The 22643-nt window shown below is 34.0% G+C and overlaps 2 protein-coding genes and 1 pseudogene across 2 annotated transcripts; 2 read left to right on the plus strand and 1 right to left on the minus strand.

Moving 5' to 3' along the window:
* The first annotated feature begins 5271 nt into the window (after positions 1 to 5271).
* Positions 5272 to 6071, plus strand: LOC140824801 (LOB domain-containing protein 41-like). Its single transcript, XM_073186347.1, has 2 exons — positions 5272 to 5464; positions 5547 to 6071. The coding sequence occupies exons 1-2, from the start codon at positions 5272 to 5274 to the stop codon at positions 5999 to 6001; spliced, it is 648 nt and encodes a 215-aa protein (XP_073042448.1). The 3' UTR covers positions 6002 to 6071.
* Positions 6072 to 7014: 943 nt separating this feature from the next.
* LOC140823643 (KH domain-containing protein At4g18375-like) lies at positions 7015 to 15207 on the plus strand (annotated as a pseudogene).
* Positions 15208 to 18026: 2819 nt separating this feature from the next.
* On the minus strand, positions 18027 to 19839 carry LOC140823644 (3-ketoacyl-CoA synthase 6-like). Its single transcript, XM_073185089.1, has one exon. The coding sequence runs from the start codon at positions 19792 to 19794 to the stop codon at positions 18304 to 18306; it is 1491 nt and encodes a 496-aa protein (XP_073041190.1). The 5' UTR covers positions 19795 to 19839; the 3' UTR covers positions 18027 to 18303.
* Between the last annotated feature and the right edge of the window lie 2804 nt (positions 19840 to 22643).

Raw genomic sequence — 22643 nt, forward strand, 5'->3', positions numbered from 1 at the left:
CTTGAGGACTATAGAAGTAATATCCTCTTGTTCCCTTAGGATATCCAACAAATATGCATAATTCTGATCTAGGTTCCATTTTATCCATCTTTCTCTTTAGCACATAAGCATGACATCCCCATATCCGAATATGTCTTAGATTAGGCACGCGCCCATTCCACAATTCAAGAGGTGTTTTAGAGACAGATTTAGAAGGAACCATGTTCAATAAGTATATTGCAGTTTGGATAACATATCCCCAAAAGGATGTACTGAGCTTAGAGAAACTTAGCATGGACCTAACCATTTCCAACAAAGTCCTATTTCTCCTTTCAGAGACACCATTCTGCTGAGGTGTAGCTGGTGCGCTCAATTGGGATATGATCCCATTATCTGATAAGTATGTTCTAAAGTCATTGGACAGATACTCGCCACCTCTGTCTGATCGAAGTGTTTTTATGCTCTTACCTAATTGTTTTTCCACTTCATTTCTGAATTCCTTGAACTTTTCAAAAGATTCAGATTTGTGGGACATTAGGTAAACATAACCGTATCTAGAGTAATCATCAGTGAAGGTGATGAAATACTCAAATCCTCCTCTAGCTTGTACACTAATTGGTCCACATACATCAGTGTGCACTAATTCCAAAACTTCATTGGCTCTATGTCCTTTAGATTTAAAAGACCTCTTAGTCATCTTGCCTTCCAAACAGGATTCACATACAGGCAAGGATTCCACCTTTAAATTACTTAAAGGACCATCCTTTACCAACCGTTGAATTCTATTAAGGTTGATATGACCAAGTCTCAAGTGCCACAAATAAGTTTCATTAGTGGGAGACAATTTAATTCGTTTGTTGGATTCAATGTGATGCAAAGAGCTGTCATCTTGTTTTAAGACATATAAATCGTTATTCAAATGTCCCTTGCAAATAAGGGCTTTATTCAAGGTAATATCAACCACCATTTGTGAAAAATGGACAAAATATCCTTGTCTAAACAATAAAGCAACAGAAATCAAATTTCTAGTAATCTCCGGAACATAATAACAATGTCTTAAAACCAAATGTTTATTATTCGAAAAATAAAGATAAACAATTCCAACAGCTTTTGCAGACACCACAGCCCATGTGCCAACTCTTAGAGTATGTTCCCCTTCATTGAGTTTTCTGGTTACTTGGAACCCCTGCAAAGTATTGCATATATGATTAGTGGCTCCAGAATCTACAATCCAAGTATCAGTAGAATCAACCACTAAACAAGACTCAATAAAAGATAACTCACCACTACCCTGCTTCTTGGAAGCTAGATATCCTTGGCAGTTTCTCTTCCAATGACCCTTCTCTCCACAATGGAAACATTTTCCCTTAGGCTTGCCATCTACCTTGACTTTCTTCTCATTTTGTTGTGGACCCTTCTTGTTGGGCTTCTTCCTTTTATTCCCATTTTTACCTTTCGGCTTGGAATAAGACGGCCCAACAGAAGCAACAACAAATGCATCACCAGTTTTAGTCTTAAGAACACTTTCAGCATTTTGGAGTTCCTTCATCAACTCAGTCAGGGACATGTTTAGCTTATTCATGTTATAGCTAACCTTAAACTGTGAGAACATCTCAGGGAGAGTCTCAAGTGCCATGTCAACCTGAGTCTCTGATTTGATTTCAGCCCCTAACACCTCAGCCACGTTAAACTGAGCGATCAATGCAAGCATATGATCTCTCACGGGCGTCCCAGGTTTCATGCGCATGTTCATAATGGTTCGAATGGCTGCTTGTCTTGCCTGACGTCCTTGATGCTCAAACATTTCTTGGAGGCTATCCATGATTTTTATAGCAGTGTCCATGTTCTGATGTTTCTGTTGCAGCACATTTGAGATGGATCCCAAAATGTAGCAACGGGCCATCTCATCAGAACTTATCCACTTATCATAAGCCTGCTTTTGAGCTACTGTGGACTCCGCCGTAGGCACCAATGGACAGGGTTCATTGAGCACAAACTTGTGTTTCTCCGCAGTTAAGACAATCAATAAATTACGTTTCCAATCAATGTAATTTTCTCCGACTAGTTGGTTGTTGGTTAAAATCATAGACAATGAATTTCCAGACATTTTTCTGAAATTAAAATAAATTTAAATGAGCAATGCAATAATTAAAATTTCGTGTTATGCATGAAATGCATTTGTAGATCCCAAAAACTACTACAACACAGCAATTTACCTAAAACTCCAAAATACATAATTTTTTCTTTAGGAAAAAACATGTTATTTATAGCTAGGCTGGGACCCTCCCACTAAATTCAATATGTCTGGCAACTCATGCAATATCAATTTAGAATCGCTTGATTTTGGCCATCAAAAGATATTGTAAAAATATTCTATAGGAAATTCTCACAATATTATTGATTTAAGTGTATACCCTTAAATTAATTATTTATCAAGTATCAAATTAATTATGTCACAATTAATTTTACTATAAAATAATTATAATAATTAGTCCAATCAAGTAACCGAAACAATGTAGCCCTCCTATAGGGAGACCAATAAAATTGGCACGAGGCATACATAATTCTTACTAATGGACTAATAAGGGAGACCGTGGGCTTATTAAAAAATATACCCTCTCACACTTAATATTTAACCTTTAATTTTGGGTTTTATCCAATTAATAAAATCATGACTATTTTAACTCTTAAAATAGTTCAATTATTAATCAAAATATTTATTCTCTAAAAATAGAATAAATAAAATTTTATGCATGACAATATGGTACCTAAAGCGGTGTTTATGCAATCTACATGGCATGATACATGAATGACAAATATAAGCAATAATTAAACAAGAACAAATTTATGGTCCATCCTAGACACAATAAAATTAAAGATCTAATTGAGCCCAAAAAATTGGCCCAACACTCCAATTCTTAAAAGTGTCCAGACCAAGTTGATCCAGTAACTTGTTTGGCCCAAGAAAAACTCCAGATCCGACCCGAAGCCCATGACCCGAAACCCACGACACAGAACCCGTTTCGACTTTTCTTCAACCCTGCAGCAAAAAACGCCGCCGCCGCCGCTGCCCCCACGCCGCCGCTGGAATCGCCGGAAACTTGCCAATGCGAAGATTTACACCGCGCTAGTCATCCGGAAACCACCGAGACACCAAACCCATTTCGAAAACGAAAATCGGTGCCCGATTTTTCCAAGATCCAGCGCGAAAAATTTTGTGATTTTCGAATCTCAATCGCGCCCACTCCAACGTGAAGAACGACGCATGAGATGGACCGTAAATCACTTCGCGCTCGTTCCTCATCCTCGCGGACGTGGCGTTCCAGATTTCGCGATCCAGATTTGCACTTTCATGGTGGTTTTCGGAAATTGCATTACAGGCCCCTGACGATTTGAAGAAGGTGCACTCCGGTCCCTGGAATTATTTGGCCGAAATTTCCTGTAGCCCTTGTAGTTTCAATTGAATTGCATCCGGCCCTCCAGTTCTTTAAACAGTAACCGAAAAGCCCAAATCCGAAAAATACAATAAAAATTGCACGAAAATAACAAGGGGAAACATGAAGTCGTAATCCACCCCCTTGGTTACAGACTCGAAAATACGAAATACAGTTTCACCAAAAAATTAAGGCCATAAACCGTTCAAAAATTAAATAAATCATTCATTCAAACCATAATCACATAAATCTAACACCGCTTTAAACTAAAACATGCATAAATAATTAATTAATTCGAAATACGCAAAACAATATCAAAACCCGTGGCTCTGATACCATATGTTAGCCAGGATCGAGAAGATCTGATCACAAAAATTGATTTCTTGTGATTTCAATTTTCTCTTCTTCACAGGATCGATTGCTCTACGTATTTAACACGAATTAATTAATTACAACACACAGAAATTAGAGATTACCTTTGAAGCGTGTTTTCGATCTTTCTCTGCACTGGATCTACGCTTCAAACCTCCAAGTCTTCTCCGGTGTTCTCTCAAACTCTTAACGTAGGATTGTGTGTGGTCACAAGTTACAATATCACATATATATATATAATATATTTGTGATATCTTGTAACAAAAAGATAATGACAATATCTTTTTAATTATAATTTAAAATGGATATAATATATTATACCATATCTAGAAGATTTGATATCTCAATCTTCCATGAAATATAATAGTCCAGATAAATTTATCCCACATATACCATAAATTATAACTCATATAATTTATCCGAGTTTATATTAGAGCCACCAAAGGGACCTGGTCGGATTCAATTAATTTAAGCTCCAATAAATTAATTTGATCCAATCAACTCATGATTTATCAAAATAATTTATTAATCTTATTCTACTCCACTAAAAGGATAAGATTGCACTCTCAAATCAATTGATATTACTGAAGCACAAAATCAATAATTACATCCTCTGATTTATCGACTTAACATAACATTGTATGTAGTTTTTTTATTAATTTCTAATTTCTTCATTTAAATATAAATTAAAATAATTATACAGACGAACGAGTTTATATGATACTCGACTCCTGTTCAGTGTAAGCCAATCCTATGTTTTCTGTAAAAAGCGATATTGGCTAATATCATCAGCTTACATGTGGGTCCCGCTTTTCCTCGACCTCCACGATACGTGGCGATTCGGCCGCGCTCTGACATGCTCGCGTCGTATCCACGCGCCCCACACATTGTCTCCCACATCCCTTCCAACGCCATTCACGTGGCTGCCACCAAATCCTAAATTCCCCCCTTCGACTCTTTTTTTTATTTAAGGAAATCATTTTGCATTATTATTTTATATCACATCATTAAAAAAATATATGGTTTTAAAAAGGACAAATTACGGTTGTTGGAGAGGAGACGTATAAAGACAACTCTACAGACAAGATTATGGTACTGCTTTGTCTCGTTTTCCTCTAGCATTTTTATAATTTTTTTTAATGACAAAATAATTTAGGATGTTCATTTTGAGTAACCTTTTGAATAATATAATAATTTACAAACCACATATCGAGTCTAAATTTTTTCCTGTCAGCTTTCAAATTATCGCGGGTGACATTTTATCATGTGCAACAAATTTAAATGAATGCGATTCATGTATGTGGCAACCAACTATTTTATTTACCGGTGATGACCATACCCTTCAAAGCCGAAACCATGCAATTGTTTGGAATTTTGTGACGCTCAAGTCTCAACGCGGCAACGCCTATATATATATATATATATATATATATATATATATATATATAAAAGTTAAATGATATTGTTGGATAGATTAGCGGTAGAAATGCGAATGATCAGTTGTAATGGATGCCGAGTGCTGCGGAAGGGCTGCAGTGAAGCCTGCAGCATAAAGCCCTGCCTGGAGTGGATCAAATGTCCCGACTCGCAAGCCAACGCCACCATCTTTCTGGCCAAGTTCTACGGCCGCGCCGCGCTCTTGAACCTCATTGATGCCGGCCCACAAAACCTCCGCCCTGGTATGATGCTTTCATGGCGGAGAGTATCGATTCTTTATATATTCTGAGGTCAGAGATATTCATATATAACCTTTTTTTATAGCCATTTTCAGGTCTTTGCTATACGACGCATGCGGCCGGATTGCGAACCCGATTGACGGGTCGGCGGGGCTTCTCTGGTCCGGTAGCTGGCAGCTCTGCGAGGACGCCGTTGGAGCGGTTCTCAGGGGAGCTCCGATTACCCGAATGACCGCTCACGCGGTGGAGACCAAATACCGGCCTGCTCTGAAGGCGGCGTGTGACATAAGGCATGTAAACAGAGAAGAAGACCAGTTTCCCGGGTCTAGTGATTTGCACAGGGTGAGGACCAGGCGGCGTTTCAAGAATTCCGGCAGGTGGACAAAGCAGAATGTGGAGGTGGAGAGTCGGGCCTCGGATGAGCCGGTTGAATGCGGTGAAATCGAGCTGGATCTGACTCTGGGTTTGGAACCGTCTAAAAGCGGCGCAAAGCCGACGGGAGTCGTTGATCTTGGGAGATTGATATGTTTCGACGGCTAGGATCATTTGTTTTATTTTAGAGCTTGTGCTGTTTATTTAATTTTTCTTTTCTTTTGTGTGTTTTACTTCACGATTTAGGGGGAAATGAGAATCATCATCATTATTCAGAAAATTTTAAAAGTGCAAGGGAAAAAAATAAGTTTTATGGATATAATATATATATATATATATATATATATATATATATATATAAATATAAATATAAATATATATATGTATGAAGGTCTCATGTGAGACCGTCTCACGGATCATAATTTGTGAGACGTGTTAACCCTACCCAAATATTTTTTATGGGTGATCCAAATAAGAGATCCGTCTCACAAATACGACCCGTGAGACCGTCTCACATAAGTTTTTGTCTATATATATAGATTTATAAGATTTTTTTTTACCGAGTTTAGATTGAAAAATTATATCAAAAAATTGATTCATAAGACGAGTTGATCCATATTTATAATGAAAATTATAGACTCAAAAATATATATCACAAAATTGACCTAATAGACGAAACTTATGAAATTCAAAAAATAGTAATTTATAAACTTGTCTATTACATTTGACAAAAGATAAAAATATGCTGATGAAACAAGAGTCATCAGTTAGATAATTTGATTATGTTGGTTTTGTCAGACGAAAAATTTTAATTTGAACTTTTTAATCTAATTTAATTTTTTGTTATAAATATACCAATTAAACCATTAAAATGTCCAGAAATATTATATATATATATATATATATATATATATATATATATATATATATATATAAAGACAAAAAATTGTGTGAAACGGTCTCACGGATTTTATTCGTTAGACGAATCTCTTATTTGGGTAATCTATGAAAAAGTATTATTTTTTATGCTAAAAGCATTACTTTCTATTGTGAATATAGGTAGGGTTGACTCGTATCACAGATTAAGATCCGTGAGACGGTGATCCACTCATATATATATATATATATAAATATCCAAAATGTGCGACGGATTGATCGATCGAAATGGAAGTGTTACTCGAAGCTAGATTAACAAAGATTTTGAGTGGGTCTTTGAAATTTACACAAAATAGGAAAAGAAACGAACCCAAAAGCCCTATTATTTCTCTCTTTCGAGCTCAAAACAAAACATCCACAAAACGCGAAGATGTCCCAAAAATCTCACTCTCATCTTCCAGTATGGTTCTACCTGGTATGTCTTTTCCTAAATTTCGACTTTTTTTTTCTCACTCGTCCTTGCTATTTTGGCGTCAAATTCTTCTAAATGCCGCCTATTAACTGTAGAGGAAAAATTGTGCGATTTTTTTTGTTTACTTCGATAGGATGGTTCTGGTGATTTGACTACGTTGATTTTCGTATTTACAGTTCAAACTGAACCTGAAAAGAACCTGGGATTTTTTATCATCGGTGATGGTTGCTTTATTTTGAGCTGGGTCGCTAGCATTTGTGTGGATTATCTTGTTGAGACCAGCACCCCATTTTTTTCGTGAATGGTTATTTGAAATAGACTTTTTGGAATTTTTTGTTTCAAGTTCTAGGCTTTGACGATGTTAGCTGAGCTTCTGAGTTGGTGATATTGTTTAGTTGATTTTTTTATCTAGTTATTGCAAATTGTTAATGAGTTAAAGAAATTTTGGAATACGATTTGTACAATGTTTCTTGGGTTGTGTGGCTCTTGATTGTGTCTTGAACTGAATATTGAATCGAAATCAGAGTGTTAATCCACTTAATGATGAGGAGCTCTTTGGATCAATAATGTTTTATTTCCCCAAGAATGTGTTTCTTAATGATAAAGATCCTTGTAATCTTTATTTTTAGTGTCCAACATTTTAGCAAATTATTTACCCATTTGCTAAATAGGTGGTTGACACTTTTATTATTATTTTTTATGTAAAAGATGAGTATTGTGTTTGGTAATGTTTCAAATCCCATTTCATGTCCTTGTGTCGCAAGCTAGAGAAAGATGATTTTTAAAACATATCTAACAAAAAATTGATAATTACTTCAGATGTGGTAGAATGATATTTTTTGATGGCATGCAACAATATTTGTCAATTCTTCTCAAGAGAATGTGATCAAATTTAAAGGACGGTTGATACTATATTAACAACTCTATCAAATCCAATTTTAATAATTGCTGCGTCATTAATTGAATTCATTATGTTTCATGACTGTATCGCTAAAAGTATGTTAGGACTTTGGAGTAAAAAAAATTTCCATTTCAAATATGTAGTTATATCTTGTCTCTTTCCTCTATGGCTTCCTTAAGCAAATGCTGGATATTGTTTATCCTCATTTTCTATTATTTTTATGGTATGTCGTAAATTTCTTGAATAATTTATTAATTTATTCTGCTTAATGACTTCTGATTTTTCTGACATATGTTACTCTGCCCTGTGCAGGTGCCTTCTCTCAAAATATAAGTTAAATAAATTAAAATAGCAATACGTACCGTGCTGAGCTAGTAGCTTCCATCAAGTCATGGAAGGAAATAGGAGAAAATTTCTGAACAAACATTCTAATCCACAGTTCAAAAGAAAGGGTGTTCCCAGTGGGGAGAGACGTCATGATTTTCCTCTTGAACGATTATCTGAAAATTCTGATTTATTGGACACTGTCTATCGAATTCTTTGTTATTCAAAAAGATTGGCAGTGTTATTGGTAAAGGTGGTAAAATAGTGAAAGCCCTCAGGGAAGAGACTCGAGCAACGATTACAGTTACTGATTCTATTCCAGGGTCTGACGAAAGGGTAATAACCATTTGCAGTCCTTCAGATAAACCCGCAAATATACAGAAAATAAAAAATGGCGACACTTCTGGGAAAGGAGATGATGTTATGGAACCATATTGTGCAGCCCAGGATGCCCTCCTAAGAGTTCATGACAGAATTGTCAAGGAAGACCTTGGTGGAGTAGAAAGCAGCAATAGAGATGACCTTGTGGTCACTGCTAGGCTTCTTGTGTCTAACAGTACTGTTGGATGCCTGTTAGGGAAAAAAGGAGATGTCATCCAAAGATTACGCAGTGAAACTGGTGCAGATATACGTGTTTCTCCTGCAGATCATCTCCCAGTATGTGCTAATAGCAATGAAGAATTGGTTCAGGTAAAATGTTTATTCTGATTTGCCTGTTATTACTTTCAGTGGATTGAAAACAAAAATATCCCCTTGCGCTACTTTAGGCACGCAATAGAATATTTATTCATTTTTTCTGATGCATTCTATGTGATAAATATTTCTCTTGTTCATGTCTGAAGAATTCGATGGCAATGGAAATAAATACTAGCTCGGAAGACGATTATGCTCTTGGTTTGAACTTAATTGAGATTATGACTTGGAAAGATAGTGAAACATGGGAAGAAAGATCCTAAATTTTTTCACTTTGTCGGCTTCTAGTTCATTATTTTCTAAGAAGCTTCTTGCTGAAAGCAAGAAAGCTGCTTAACTTATTTTTATGCTATCGACTGTTGGGCCTTCTGTTTCATACTTCAATTAAATAATTGGATTTGTCTGTTGTCTGGAAACCTGTTCAAGCCTCTTTCCATTTTGTCATAGAATTAAGTGAGTTGCGATATTGATACTTTTTTTGGTATGCTATAGATATCAGGTACACCTGACATAGCAAAGAAAGCTCTGTATGAAGTATCAACTCGTTTGCACCAGAATCCACGCAAGGATAAGCCTTCTTTGAGTTTTTCAAGTCCCTATGCTCGTCAAGGATTTCACCCTTCTGGTCTCGAAGAGATAAATATGCTTCGTTCGGGAGATTTCTCTTGGTCAGAACGTAATGCTGATGTTTATAATTTGTCACCTATGCCATGGAGGGGAGGACACGTGACCAGGCCATCTAAATTTGAACATGAAGATTTTGATGGTATTAGCACTGTGCGTGATCAAGAAACACTAAGTGAGTTCAGTATGAAAATTCTCTGCTCGGCTGAAAAGATTGGTGGTGTGATCGGAAAGGGAGGATTAAATGTTAAATTATTGGAACGGGAAACTGGAGCTAGTGTCTGTGTTGAAAATGTGTCTAAAGAGTCTGATGAAAGAGTTATTCGTGTTTTCTCGCTTGAGGTTGCTTTTCTCTGAAGTGTCAGATTAATTTCTTTTAGTGTTTTGTTGGCTTCTGCTGAGCTAAATATTGTTTTAGGCTCTTTCGGATCAAAGATCTCAGACTATTGACGCCATTATCCAGCTTCAAAATAAGACCTGCCAATTGTCTGAGAAGGGAACCGTCACCACAAGGCTTCTTGTTCCATCAAGTAAGGTTGGCTGCATTCTTGGACAAGGAGGTAGTATTATCAATGAGATGAGGAGGAGAACTCAAGCAGATATACGTGTTCTTTCCAAGGAAGATAAGCCTAAATGTGCATTTGATGATGAAGAGCTTGTGCAGGTGATGTCTTTTACTTTAACTTTTTGTCATGTAAATCAATGTCTAACAGTGCTGGAATCTTAATTGGGATGGCATGGTTCTATTTTAATGCTTTTTTATACTTCTGATAATTAGATATGTGGAAGTTTTGGGGTTGCTAGAGATGCCTTAACAGAGATATCATTAAGACTTAGAACCAGATGTCTTCGTGATGCAACTGCTTTAGTGGAACCTGCTCCTGTGAGACCGATCCCAAGATTCGATTCTTCCAGAAATCTACGTGGCGGCCTCCCTCGACCAACCCCCATCGGAGCTGGAAGTTCTGGAAGATACAAGCATATGACGGTATGTTTTTCTGTTCAACATGCCTTCCCATGAAACTCCTTTGGCTGAATGAGCAGTCAATAGTCCATGATCTTTTGTTTATGCATGCTTACAAGTATAAGTTTATTTTTTTTTAGTTTCTGTGATGCTGATGTAGGAATTAAAATTCACCTTCTCCGATATGAAGTGTGAATATAATGTATTATTTAACGCTTTGATCTGGAACCCGAAGTAAGACACCACTCATGTATGGATGGCAATTTGGGATTTGATATAAATGTTGAGGGAAACTGTATCATCAGGTGAAGAGCATGACTTTTGGAACAGCAAGGGAATAAGGTTCTTAATGTCAACAAAATTGAAAAACACGGTGAAGGAAAAACTGAAGGGACTTATTTTACATAAATACAAATGCTGTTTTTTTATAGAAAAAAATAATTAAATTGATGTTACTACTTCATGCAATTTTGAATATATCCTTGTTTTTTTCTGTGAGTGAGATAAAAATTTCAAGCTACTCTAATGGACCTACTTCTCATAGTAAAATATCTTAAAGTTTGAATATTTAAATTTCAACTTGTGAAGCACCACAATCTTCACATAGTTACGTTGTTTGTTTGTTTATCTCCCTGCAAGCTCATGTGAAGAGCACCATTTTATTTTGCTTTTCAGAATTAATATTACCTCAGTTTACACAATAAACTAAGTCCTTCCAACTCATGAAAAAAAATCGTGTTTGTCAAGATCTTGCAATTATGATCTATGTTTAAATAATGTAATAGTCGTGTTTGTGCTGATACCCAGGGTGGTTTTCGTGACCATGAATCTCCAAGTTATCCTGCTCCTCCACGGGCTTCTAGGTAATGGCTAAGGCCGTCTTATATTTACAATCTATACAAAGTTGTATACATGAACTGTCGGAGTCGATGACATCATGTTGAGTTGATCACATCATGTTTTATGATCTGACTTTGTTTGGATTCTGCATTTCAGTTACTCTGTTATCAACGAGGACAATATCATTTTTGGAGGGAGGCATGATGTTGAGGTGAGTCTAGTATATATTTTTGTAGTTACATTGATCGAAAGATTTTAAATTAGTTAATGCTCGTTCCAAACTCCTGCACTTGCCCTGAGTGAGTTTGCAATTTAGATTCTTCTCTCTTTTTTGGACATACTTATCTACTTATCAAACTGGTTGTCATCTATATACCTATAAAAGTGTGGATCATCTACAATGTTTTTCAATTGTGCATTGTCTATAATACCCTTCATGCAAACTTCAACAAATATATATATATATATGTAAAATTGTAACAAATGCTAATAAATTATCATTACAACATACAAAAATGCTAATAAATTATCATTACAACATACATTGATTGTAGTAATTTATACAATTTCAATAATAAAATGTAACTCCTATATTAATTTATCAAATAATAGATCTTTATGCTACATTTAAATGTTTTATTCTTTTAATTTTCTTTCTATATTTTTTAATGATTTTATTAAAATTTTGTAATTATATTTTAAGTGCAATCTATAATTAAGTAATAAATAAATTATAGTATTACAAGAAGATGTATAAAAAATATTAACTATATGTTCAATAGTAGAATAACATGATAAATATAAAATAATATGATAATATAAAGTTTAATAATAACATATTTGAAAAATTGAAATAAGATGTCACCACACTGTTCATTACTATCATCATTATTTTCCTTTCGTTGGTTTTCTTAAATAATTTATTTTATATAAATGTGTGTGTTAGTGTGTATGATGTTAAATTCTTAATATATTGTATGTTCATGACTTCTTTAAGAGACTTAAATATCAAATTAATTACATAGAAATGAAAGCGAAATTTGAAAAGACTTGTCAAATTATTCCAAAGATTTAAATACATTTGATATAATTAATAGGCAGGTTTAAAAGAATCTAATGAAAAATCAAGAAATTTGGGATTATTGGTTCTGTGATCACAGTGCTAGACATTATGACCAACATATCTAGCCGGGAACTAGATATTCATGCAGATGCAAATATGTGCAGAAAATAGAATGGAGATTTCAGGACTTGTTCAAGCGAGAAGAGGAAAATGACAAATCAAATAGGAATCAAATTTTCTGTTAATAGCTTCGAATCTTAGCAAATGTAATTTTAAAAAAAATGATAGGACAATGATTATGATGATACATGACACTAAAGATTAATTTAGAGAGGTGTCATTTTTTTCTCTTTTCTGAGATAGAATAGTGATATTTCAATTATTAATTTAAGGAAATGAATCTCCATTTAATAAAATTGTTGGAAATGAAGTTTTTTTAGTTTACTGCTTTAAGTAAATATATCTAGGACATAGAAGGGGTTAGAGATGACAACTTTTCCCACGGGTTTGGGACCCTGCGGGGAAAACCTGAAACGGGGATGAGATCCCCGATTTTTTCGGGTTGGGGTTCGGGATCGGGTATTTTTTAAAATCTCTAAAGTAGTTCGGTGAGGATATGAGCTTACTATCCCAAACTCCGAACTCGCCCCGCCCCGCCCCGCCCCATTGTCATCCTTAGAAGAGGTGAATAAAGTATTTATTTACTTTATTTTCAATTCTTGTGTTTAAATATATTATTATTTTTCTCAAAATACAATTTGTATCCATATGCTTTCTTTAGCTAATGAAATGTTTTATTATTTTTTATATAATTTATTGACTACCAAAATGTAGGTTTTTGAAATATTTCGAATTTACGATATTTATGTGGTTATAGTTTAGAATATAACTTAAAATGAAAAATTGTTGTCATATATTCTTAGTTATTCTAAAATTATAAGTAAGTACTATTTTAGATTTTCAAGATGAAATTTTTACATTTTAGGAACATATTTATCTATTAATTGATGTAATGAGTAGATAAATATCAACATCATATACTAAAATGTTTTCTTCCACTCTTATATTGCTTAATTAAATAAAATATATTCATATAATTATATTTACACTCTTATATTGCTTAATCAATTCAAATCCTTTCATATCATTGTATTTGTATTGTTATGTTAGTTCAATTTAGGACTTCGTCTGTAAATCATTATTTCAAATTCTTATAATTTGTTTTGATCTATTTTTTCCGAACGAAATATTGTTCGATGGATTTGATCACGTTATGTAAGATTAAAATATTTTATTATTAATTTATTTTTAGTTATTTAGAATTTGGGTTCACGTGCGGATGCACGTGCTTTATGCTAGTATCTTAAAATGGATGTATCCATGACTCTGCAGTTTAGAATTAAAAAATCTGTAGCTGGGAATTTGATGTAGTGGTGAACAAGGGCAGTCTAGTGGTCTATAATGCTCCATCACTTGAAAATCTTGGCATCAAACAGTTGTCATTTTATGTTAATCCAAGCACTTGGTTAATGCATCAACCACTTCTTTGCTAAAGAGGTTGGTATAATATATCTATGATCTCCATCAGCAGCGAAGGCAAAACTACCAATTGGGAGTGTTTTTGGTTATTAGATTTTATCAGGAATTAGGAAACTGCAGTTATTATGTCTTGCTTCTATCATATTCAAAGTCATTTGTTAGAACTTGTGTTAAATATCATAGGCTTAAAGCTTCGTGAAGGACTAAATTGAAGAGTTCTAACACTTGTTCTTTGAACTTTTAGTTTGCTGGGAGGACAAGAGCGAAGTTTCATGATCCATATTTTACCGGTCCTGATTTTGACAGTTCGGAACAATTTAATGCTTCACGACATATTCCTGATTTTGGCAGTTCGGAACAATTTAATGCTTCACGACATATGCATCAGATGCACACATATTCTGCTGGACCAAATACCTATCCTCAATCAGGAGCCTATCAGAGCTATAACTCTCCTCATGGTGTGTATTCAAATGTTAGTTCTCGCATGCCCTATCAGAACTCAAATCCTCCATCAGTTGCCTACCAAAACTTCCATACACAGCAAGGTTCATACCAGAACACGAGTGCAGAAGGTTCTTACTATTATTAATGTTTATTTTGAGTTGTCTTTGTACAATAATTAATTGGATTTCATATGATTATAATCACGGTTGGCTAATCAGCAGGTATCTTGAGCCTTTTTTTCTCTGTAGTTGACTAGAACATGTGCATCTCACTTCTAAACCTCGTTACTAAAATCCCAAATCAAAGCATTCTAATCCACTTTCAGTTCTTGTTGTACACCCGTGTGATAGTTGAAACCTTTCAGTCAAACCATAACAAGATATACATGGTCGAACACAAGCAATTTGAGTTTTGACAATTCCTTGAGAAAAAGAAAAGGATTTTAGTTATCTGTGCATCGTGTAGCATGGAATCTTTGGTTCTTTATGTCCATCTTTTCAACAGCATTCTCACGGTTAGATTAGTTGATGGCATATATCTATGATTATTCATTGCACTCTATATAACTAAGTTGAATCTCGTTGCACACCTTCATGTTTCTCCCAGTCTATTATAGGAAATCTCAGAACTGGCATAGTAAGTTTTTTCTGTGTGTATGTGTGTGTATAGTTGGTGGTAGGGTTTACAATGGCATAATGGCAGCAGATTTATCATTGGCTCTGGCCAGCTATTGTAGATATGTAGTGCTCCTGCAGTGATGCCACTTCTCATAAGGAAATTTGTTGGTGATCCGTTCTAGGGACATCCTGGATCTTGCGAAATATGTTGTCACCACAATTTCTATTGTATTTGTTCCATACCCACAAAAAATTCTCTCAATCTTTCTTTTTATCCGATGGTACTTTTTTTTTTTTCGAGGAACTTGCTTTCTTCGAATATATAATTATATATCTATACTTTATTATTAAGTTTGAGACACTTATAATAACTAATTTTTTGTGTCATGGTCTGTTTTAATAATTATGTATATTAATAGTGTTAAAATTTTAATGAAGTCACATGTATTTCAGCGGATAAAATCTTTGTTTTTTAGATATCAGGTTGTAGATTCAATTTTTATCATTCTTTTTTCTATTTATTTTTTTAATTTATATATCATAATTGCATGGTAATCTCATATTATTTCTTATAATTATATCCTGATCATCATATAAATATAAACTAAATTAATTATAAAAAATATTGTACAAGTACGCGTACGTCTTCTAATTCATTACCCGTGCCTTGGCAAGTGTTCTTGAAGAAACTCAAATTTACATAAACTTGTTAAGCATTGAACTCTAATTTTGCTTGTTCAACAGTGTCTTGTTTGGTTTCATCGATCATCCTTTTGGATAGTTGCGGTACTATTACATCTTCCATAGAACAGGAAAAACAAGAAAGAAAGATCATATATTTGATCCCATTAATCGCCAATTCAACGTGGAAAAAAGGTCGACTTTGCTCAAAAATGATAAAGGGTATGCGTATGCCTAGGGGCGTAAGTAAACAGTATCGAATCGAATATTAGTATAAAATTTAAGATTAGAATTTCGTTCCATTGATGATCTGAATTCAAATAAAAATATTTTGGGCTACGTTTTTATATAAAACATACATAGAATACCCATTATAACATAAGTGTGGTAGACCCCATGTAAAAAATATTAAAATTGCAAAACAAATGATAATATTTACCAAAAAAAACGAAAGACATGATATTGAAACTCAATTTCAATAACATGACTAACCAAAATCGCAAAATGTCAAATATAGAGAAATCTTTCGTGAGACTATATATTGTTACCCTTTGTGCGCACATCAACGTCCTAGCTAGCTGTAATATCGTTAATTTTTCTTCAACTTAGTTGGAGATCGTATTAAGTGTGGTAGACCCCATGAAAAAGCCAAATAGAACATGCAAAACCCTAATTTCCACAAAACGTGAAAGCCCGCAACAAATTAATTGGGAATTCAATCTTTACCCATTCAACAAAAAATCGTGATCTCTAAATATCATCGCCATAATCAATTCTCCGATCTACTTTCCAGCTACAATTGTTGATTTTGACACATATAACTTATTTACATCACAAACTTAAAGGTAAATCATGTGATGGGAGCTTGATAAAGCTACCATCCTCAACAATTCTTTCAAAAGCACCTCAATTCTATGTAAATTTTATGGGAGCGTTGTCGGAAAATAACATTGTCTCGTACGTACAATGAAAAGATCAAAATTTGGTGATTGAACTGTTATACGATTTAAAATATTTGAATTATATATTTTTTTTTGGCACAATGGAAACATCGTGGATTACTATATAACTTTGAAAAATAAACATGTACACACACTTCTCCAAGGATGTCAGCAGATAGAGTGAGGCTTTTGTCAATATTGGATGTGATTTTGTTTGACTAGAGAAGATTATAATTATACAAAGTCGTGACTATTAAGAGGCAAGAGAGTCGTCTGATTACTAAAGATATATATTCTTGGGGTCATAATTTGGAAAATAGAGAAAAAATTTGACTAGCAAAAAAATAAATTCTCAATCGTCTTTTTTTTATCACGGAGGATACACATAACAAAGAATGTCCACGTTATTTCTTCACGAATAATGACATTGATTATAGAGTTTCTCATCTCATTCGACGATTGTGAATTACTTGAAAAAAAATTGATGGATGTTTCCCAAATGCTCATACTTTTCTAAGTTAAAGTTTATCAAAGTTTTTTTCTTATCAACCATGTCATAAGGAATATTACATGAATTCATTATGTTATCAATTGAGAAATAAAGTAATGAAAAACTTGATTATACAGATTTGATTAGTATTTTTAGCTCTAAAACTATAATTGAGTTGATTTTTTAATGATCAATTTAGACATATTTGATCTTATTATTCAATTAGAATAGAAATATTTTGAATATTATGCATTGTTTATTGTCTTTAATTCCAAAAAGTTGTTATGTTACTAAATGACTATGAATGCACAATATGATTTGGCAAAAACTTGTTGAGATGGTCTCACGGGTCGTATTTTATGAGATGGATTTCTTATTTGAGTCATCCATAAAAAAATATTGTTTTTTATGCTAAGAATATTATTTTTTATTATGAATATCGGTAGGGTCGACTCGTCTCACTCTCATAAGAGACCTACTCACATGATTTTGGGATATTAGACCTACTCATATGATTTTGGGATATTTTTAAAAGTTAAGACACCCAATAATTATTAGTATCTATCTTTGCAATTGTACAATTGAATTCTATATAAAATTTACCAAAAGATCATTAAATTAAGGAGAATATTAAGTATACTCAATTATTATTTATATTTCATTTGATATACATATATAATTATGACGCTTTTATTCATAATAAAATAAAATATATTTAAGATAAAGTAGAGGGTGAATAGTATCGTTTTATTCATTAATATACACTAAATTTAAATTTGACTCAACTAATAACTAAGAACATGATGTAACCGGGTTTCTTTTAAATCGTTACATCATATTTAACCGAATGGCTTCTCAGTGTTTCCGAATAAAATAAATTACAGACCATTTACCTCGTACCAGTAAACTTTTCAAAATAAAATAAAATCCATGCAGAGTATTTTAGACAATTCAAGAAGTATATATATATATATAATTATGGAAACATTTTGGTTGATTCAGAGCTTCACGATTTCTGGAATATGCACGGGATACCTGTCGATGCAATTTTTCCAGGGCCCGTCTGTTGGGGTTTTGATGGTCCGGTTACATTTCCAGACGGCGCTGTTACACTTGAACCCACTCCCGAATGCAATCTGCCACACCCTGTCGCCCTTCTTCATCCTCCCTTTAGCTTCGATGTAACTCATTTCGTACCAAAGTGAAGAAGAAGAAGTGTTCCCGAATCTGTGTAGGGTCATTCTTGAAGCCTCCACGTGCTCGGCCGACAGCTGGAGGTTCTTCTGAAGCTCGTCGATGACCGCCCGCCCGCCAGCGTGTATGCAGAAATGATCGAAAGCTTGTTTGAAGTCTGGAATGTAGGGTTTCCATTTGGGGTTGAAGATTTTCCGGCCGATCAGGGTGAAGAGGAAGAGTAGTTGTTCGGAAGCGGGGAGGACTAGTGGACCGATGGTGGTTATGTTCGATTTCAGGGCTTCTCCGGCGATGACCATCAAATCTTTTGACAGTTTTATACCCACTTTTCCCTGTGGATCCTCCTGTTCGAACACGCATTGGTAGGCCTTGTCGTCGGACCCTTTGTGGGTCCGAACAACGTGCACGAGTTTGTACTTGGCACGCCGGCTGTCTCGGCTTTTGTTAGAGAGGAGGATGGCGGCGGACCCCATCCGGAAGAGGCAATTCGGGAGGAGCATGGCTCGTTCGGAACCTTGGTAGTAATTCGGGGTGATGATTTCCGTGCTGATCACTAAAGCGTAGGAATTCGGATGAACCTGGAGCAAGTCCCTGGCCAAATCAATGGAGATCAATCCAGCGCTGCACCCCATTCCAGAAAGATTGTAGCTTTTGATATTGCTTCTCAGCTTGTATTTATTCACAATCATGGCGGATAGGGACGGTGTAGGCGAAAACAGGCTGCAATTTACTATCAGAACATCGATATCCTTCGGCTTAATCCCTGTTTTCTGCATCAGATCATCTATGGCGGAGAAGATAACTATCTCGGCTTCTCCTCTCGCAGATTCCATCGTCGGCATCGGCGGGATGTAGTGTGTAGCAGGCGGTAGACAGGTTTCTTCACCAAGGCCCGATCTCTCAAGAATCCGCATCTGGAAATCTACACTTTTCGGATTATCTTTGAGAATCAACCTGGAATGCTCCATGAACGTGGAGAAGGGAACCCGGAAATTGATCGGAGGCTTGTAACAGGCGTAATCAACCAAGTAAATCGATCTGGGCTTCGACATGAAGTAAACAGTGGCGATAAAAATGATCAAGAATGAAGAACACAGGACTTGGATGAGATTAAAGTGGAGGGATTTCCAAATGTTCAGCAGCTCATGGGGGCCCAAACGGAGTATTTCAATGAGTACTCCAAGCATGATTGGGATAAGCAAAAAGGTGAGAATGTGATTGACTAGGTACTGGTAGCCCAGTTTCACGTACTTGAGCCTGACGGAACCGGAGAAATTTGGCCCAATTTGCGGCATTTTTTCCCAAAGGAGCTGCGGAGGAAGGATTTTGAGGTGGAGGAAGGTGGCTGAGAGGAGGAATTTAAAGAGTAAGTTGCGAGGAGCGAGCGAGCGAGCAATCAATGAAGGCAGGTAGGAAGAATTAATGATCAGCTTGACGTCACCACGCTCGATCGCTTAGCCGTGATATGTCGAACTTTTCCATATTATTATTTTAAAAAGTATGTTTCCCTTGTATGTATAAATGCAAAAGGTTAATCTTTAATTGGCATATATAAATCTAGTGATAATAATCCATTTAATGATGTCATATAATAAGAATAAATCATTTTCAATGTTTTATATTGGTACATCATATATATATCGGAAAAATATTTAGATTTTACTACGTTCCAAAATTTGATTGTTCTACTAACATTCATTTTTTTGGGACGACATCGAATTATACTTCATAAGTATTGTTGTTTCATATATACGTAATTAAATTAGTACATACATATGAGTAGACGTTGAAAATTATTATTGTTAATATATAAACGTACTAGCGTCTGATACACATGTGTTGTGCGCGTAACATCTGATTTTTGTCATGTATATATATTTAACTTATTTTATATTATCACTGAGAAGCGATATGATTTGTCATCCACCGTTGTTTAAAATGCAAATGTGTGAAAGAAGTTTTGAATTGAAATGGAATTGGTAAGGGGAATCGATCAAAATGGGAAAGTGGAAATTTAACAAGGGTAAGAAGAAATTGAGAAGTTGAGAGGAGTAAGTGTCACCGTAATTTTGAATTATTTCTCTCTTTATTTTACGTGTGAAGGAATAATTAAAAAGGCTTAAAAAACCAAACAGTTTTTATTAGGGATTATATATAATAATATGAGTAGGTCTCTTGTACGTGAAACGGTCTCACGGATCTTTATCTGTCATCCCTACTCATATTCACAATAAAAAGTAATACTTGTAGCATAAAATGTAATATTTTTTCATGAATGACCCAAATAGATATCCGTCTCACAAAATACGACCCGTGAGACTGTCTCACACAAATATTTGTCTAATAATAATAATAGATATACATATCAATATATAATATTGGAGCACGCATTGCTGGCCTGCATTTAGACTATATTTTTTCAAGAGTGAGTCTCATATGAGACCGTCTCACGGATTATAATCTGTAAGACGGGTCAACCCTACACATATTCACAATAAAAAGTAATACTCTTAACATAAAAAGTAATACTTTTTCATGGGTGACCCAAATAAAAGATCCGTCTCACACAAGTTTTTGCCTTTTTTCAATGTAGTAAATATTTGCACATAATAAATATGTTTCAAACATCTCACAATGAATAATATTATTAACACAAAAATACATGTGAGACGGTTTCACAATCAATTTTGTGAGATATTTATTTTATTTGGGTCATCAATGAAAAATATTATTTTTTTATATCAAAAGTATTACTTTTTATTGTAAATATGATCAGAGTTTATCCGTCTCACGAATAAAGATATGTGAAATTGTCTCTATTGTATTAAAATGTCTTGAAATACTTCTAATCAGCACAAAATATGGGAATTTCCTGTTATATGCTCGTTTCAAAATTTTATTTTTCCTCAAAACTCTACAAATATAACTTTTTTTCAAATTCAAAAATTATAAGTTTGTTCTTTATATTTGTTTTTTATATAGTTTTGATAATCTATTAACAGATTTAATGTATTTTCTTAATGTGAAACTGACTTAAATTATGAAGATAAGGACCAAAATTTTTAAAAATGAAAGATAAGATCAAGATTGATCAGAATCGTAGAGTTGTGAACCTAGAAGATTAAAATTATTCTCTGATATTTAATTTAGACGCAACAAAAATTTGATGGTGATTTTAATTTGGCAAAAATTTGTGTGAGACGGTCTCACGGGTTGAATTTGTGAGACAAATTTCTTATTTGGGTTATCTATGAAAAGTATACTTTTTATGCTAAGAGTATTACTTTCTTATTGTGAATATGGGTAGAGTTGACCCATCTCACAAAATAGTATTTGTGAGACGGGAGACCGTCTCTTTTAATTTTGAGACAAGTGTGTGTGTGTGTTTATATATATACAATACATGGTTCCCATATTCTTCTTTAAAATCTACTATACGTAGCCTCCAACCTCATCTGAATTATTGAGTTGAAGTAGCATACATATAACAGATTGAATTATCAAATTTATTAGGTAATTTCAAGTCATAAAATAAGATGTATTTTCGATTATTCCGAATAAATAATTCAAATTTTATATTTAATAATATTTTTCTTTTTTTTTAGTAATACATCCCTATTGAATAAATCTTGGAAATATGTGCAATCATTTTATAGATGAATTAAATAAATATAAAATATAATTTTTTATTTAACGATATTCTTAATTTTTATAATAAAAAAAACAAAAACAAACTAATCTGTTGAAAATAAGAGAAGAAATTATTGAATATTGAAAATAAGAATATTAAATATTGAAATTTAGTATGTGATGATTTATTTATTTTTGAATTATTTCCAAAGAAATTATATAAATAGGTAGACAGAATTTTATGAAATATGTAGTTTAATATATTTTATAAATTTAATTTTTTTTATTTTTATCGTAAATTTATATTTTTAACAAAAATATATATATTTCGAAGGAAACGATTGTTTTTTGGGAGCTTGGATTTTTTGACGGTTGGGGTAGTTGTCCGTTGAGTGGCCTAATAAATACTTTAGGCCCTCTTTTCCAAGAATATCACGGCCAACAAGTGACAGCTCTCTTTTCAATTATTTATTTGATTAAATTTGAAGGTCCTAAATTTGAATATGAATTCTTA

Source organism: Primulina eburnea, chromosome 2 (genome assembly GCF_022965805.1).
Source record: "Primulina eburnea isolate SZY01 chromosome 2, ASM2296580v1, whole genome shotgun sequence".
NCBI classification, from domain to species: domain Eukaryota; kingdom Viridiplantae; phylum Streptophyta; class Magnoliopsida; order Lamiales; family Gesneriaceae; genus Primulina; species Primulina eburnea.

What these genes read in the sequence shown, in the direction of transcription:
- LOC140824801 (XM_073186347.1), top strand. Translation starts at nt 5,272, where the DNA reads ATGCGAATGATCAGTTGTAATGGATGCCGAGTGCTGCGGAAGGGCTGC. An exon ending in CCCACAAAACCTCCGCCCTG is followed by an intron (nt 5,465 to 5,546) that starts GTATGATGCTTT and finishes CTTTTTTTATAG; the next exon opens with CCATTTTCAGGTCTTTGCTA.
- LOC140823644 (XM_073185089.1), bottom strand. Translation starts at nt 19,794, where the DNA reads ATGCCGCAAATTGGGCCAAATTTCTCCGGTTCCGTCAGGCTCAAGTAC.